This window comes from Myotis brandtii, unplaced genomic scaffold, assembly GCF_000412655.1.
Source record: "Myotis brandtii unplaced genomic scaffold, ASM41265v1 scaffold721, whole genome shotgun sequence".
Taxonomy (NCBI): domain Eukaryota; kingdom Metazoa; phylum Chordata; class Mammalia; order Chiroptera; family Vespertilionidae; genus Myotis; species Myotis brandtii.
The window spans coordinates 424,783-426,163 of NW_005370848.1; the positions used below are offsets into that span (position 1 = coordinate 424,783).

At 51.5% G+C, this 1,381-nt stretch overlaps 1 protein-coding gene across 1 annotated transcript in view; it reads left to right on the plus strand.

The window, feature by feature from the left end:
- Position 1: 1 nt before the first annotated feature.
- LOC102241209 (liver carboxylesterase 1-like) overlaps positions 2–1,381 on the plus strand; it is a gene marked incomplete at its 5' end in the record, with an annotated part of 20,690 nt that continues 19,310 nt past the window's right edge. Inside the window, one exon of the mRNA XM_014530132.1 lies at positions 2–192. Coding sequence (XP_014385618.1) covers positions 2–192 — 191 coding nt within the window. The remainder of the gene's footprint in view (positions 193–1,381) is intronic.

Genomic DNA, 1,381 nt, shown 5'->3' on the forward strand with positions numbered 1-1,381 from the left:
GCCCCCTGTGGTGGACACCGTGCAGGGCCAGGTCCTGGGGGAGTATGTCAGCCTAGAAGGCTTTGCACAGCCCGTGGCCGTTTTCCTGGGAGTCCCCTTTGCCAAGCCGCCGCTCGGACCCCTGAGGTTTGCTCCTCCGCAGCCTGCAGAGCCATGGACCTTCGTGAAGAATGCCACCTCCTACCCTCCTATGTAAGTGTTGGCATCTTTTAGTGGAACGTTTGCCTCAAAGGCATGTGGGCAAGTGCCAAGGCACGCCTCTGAGTGCCTTCTCCATTGTTCTGGATCCTTAAGATATGGTAGATCCTTAAAAACATTCCAGCCCAGCCCGCGTGGCTCAGTGGTTGAGCATTAACCTATGAACCAGGAAGTCACGGTTTGATTCCGGGTCAGGGCACATGCCCGAGTTATGGGCTCAATCCCCAGTAGGGGGTGTGCACGAGGCAGCTGATCAATGATTCTCTCTCATCCTTGATGTTTCTATCTATCTCTCCCTCTTCCCTCCTTCTGAAATCAATAAAAATATATTTATAAACAACAAGAACAAATTCCCGAACTCCCACATCATTCTAGCACCCATATCCAACAAGTATTTATTGAGCACCTTCTGTGTGCCAGGCATGTTCTAGGTTCCTGGGCTCCATTAGTGAAGGAAACAGATATTCCTACCTTCATGGAGCTTGTGCTCCAGCTGGGAGATATAGATGATAACAATATGCAAATTAATACATACATTATGTAATATGTTCGAATAGGATATGTACTTTGGAAAAAAAATGTTTTTAAATTAAGCTGCTAATGGGAATCAGAGGTACTGACTCTGTTTATTCTCCTGACTTGGACTTCGCTATATTTGGAGAGTGGGGTGAGCCTGGAGGTGTGTGTGTGGGAGTGCTTTGGGGTGTGGACCTGGCAAGTTCTCAGTTCCCAGGTGTGTCTAGTTACCTGGTCACAAGGAGTAGTGAATGCCTGACTCACTGGGAGGACTCGCCAATTGTCATCTGTGCCGGCTGCTCACAATCTGTTATTAGGGCAAGCAACAGCACTTGCCTGAGACGGATGGGTTGGTAATAGACTCTTAGCATGTCAGGGGTGCAAGACTCTTCCAGAAACCACTCCCCTCACTCAGACCTGGCCGATGAGGGCCCAGAGCAGGGAAGGGATTCACTCAGGGTCACCTCGGAAACCAGGGGCTGCGGAGGTTCTCCTGATGTCGCCCTGCAAATATTAGACCCCTGACCTGTCACAGGCCCCACCCGTCTGCTGCCATTTGAGTGAATGGGAGTCTCCTGTGGACTCAACCACCTGGTTTACCTGGTGGAGGCGCACGGCCCCACTGCACCCTCTGTGGGAGCCCAGCCCAGAGCCGGGCTGTGTCCAG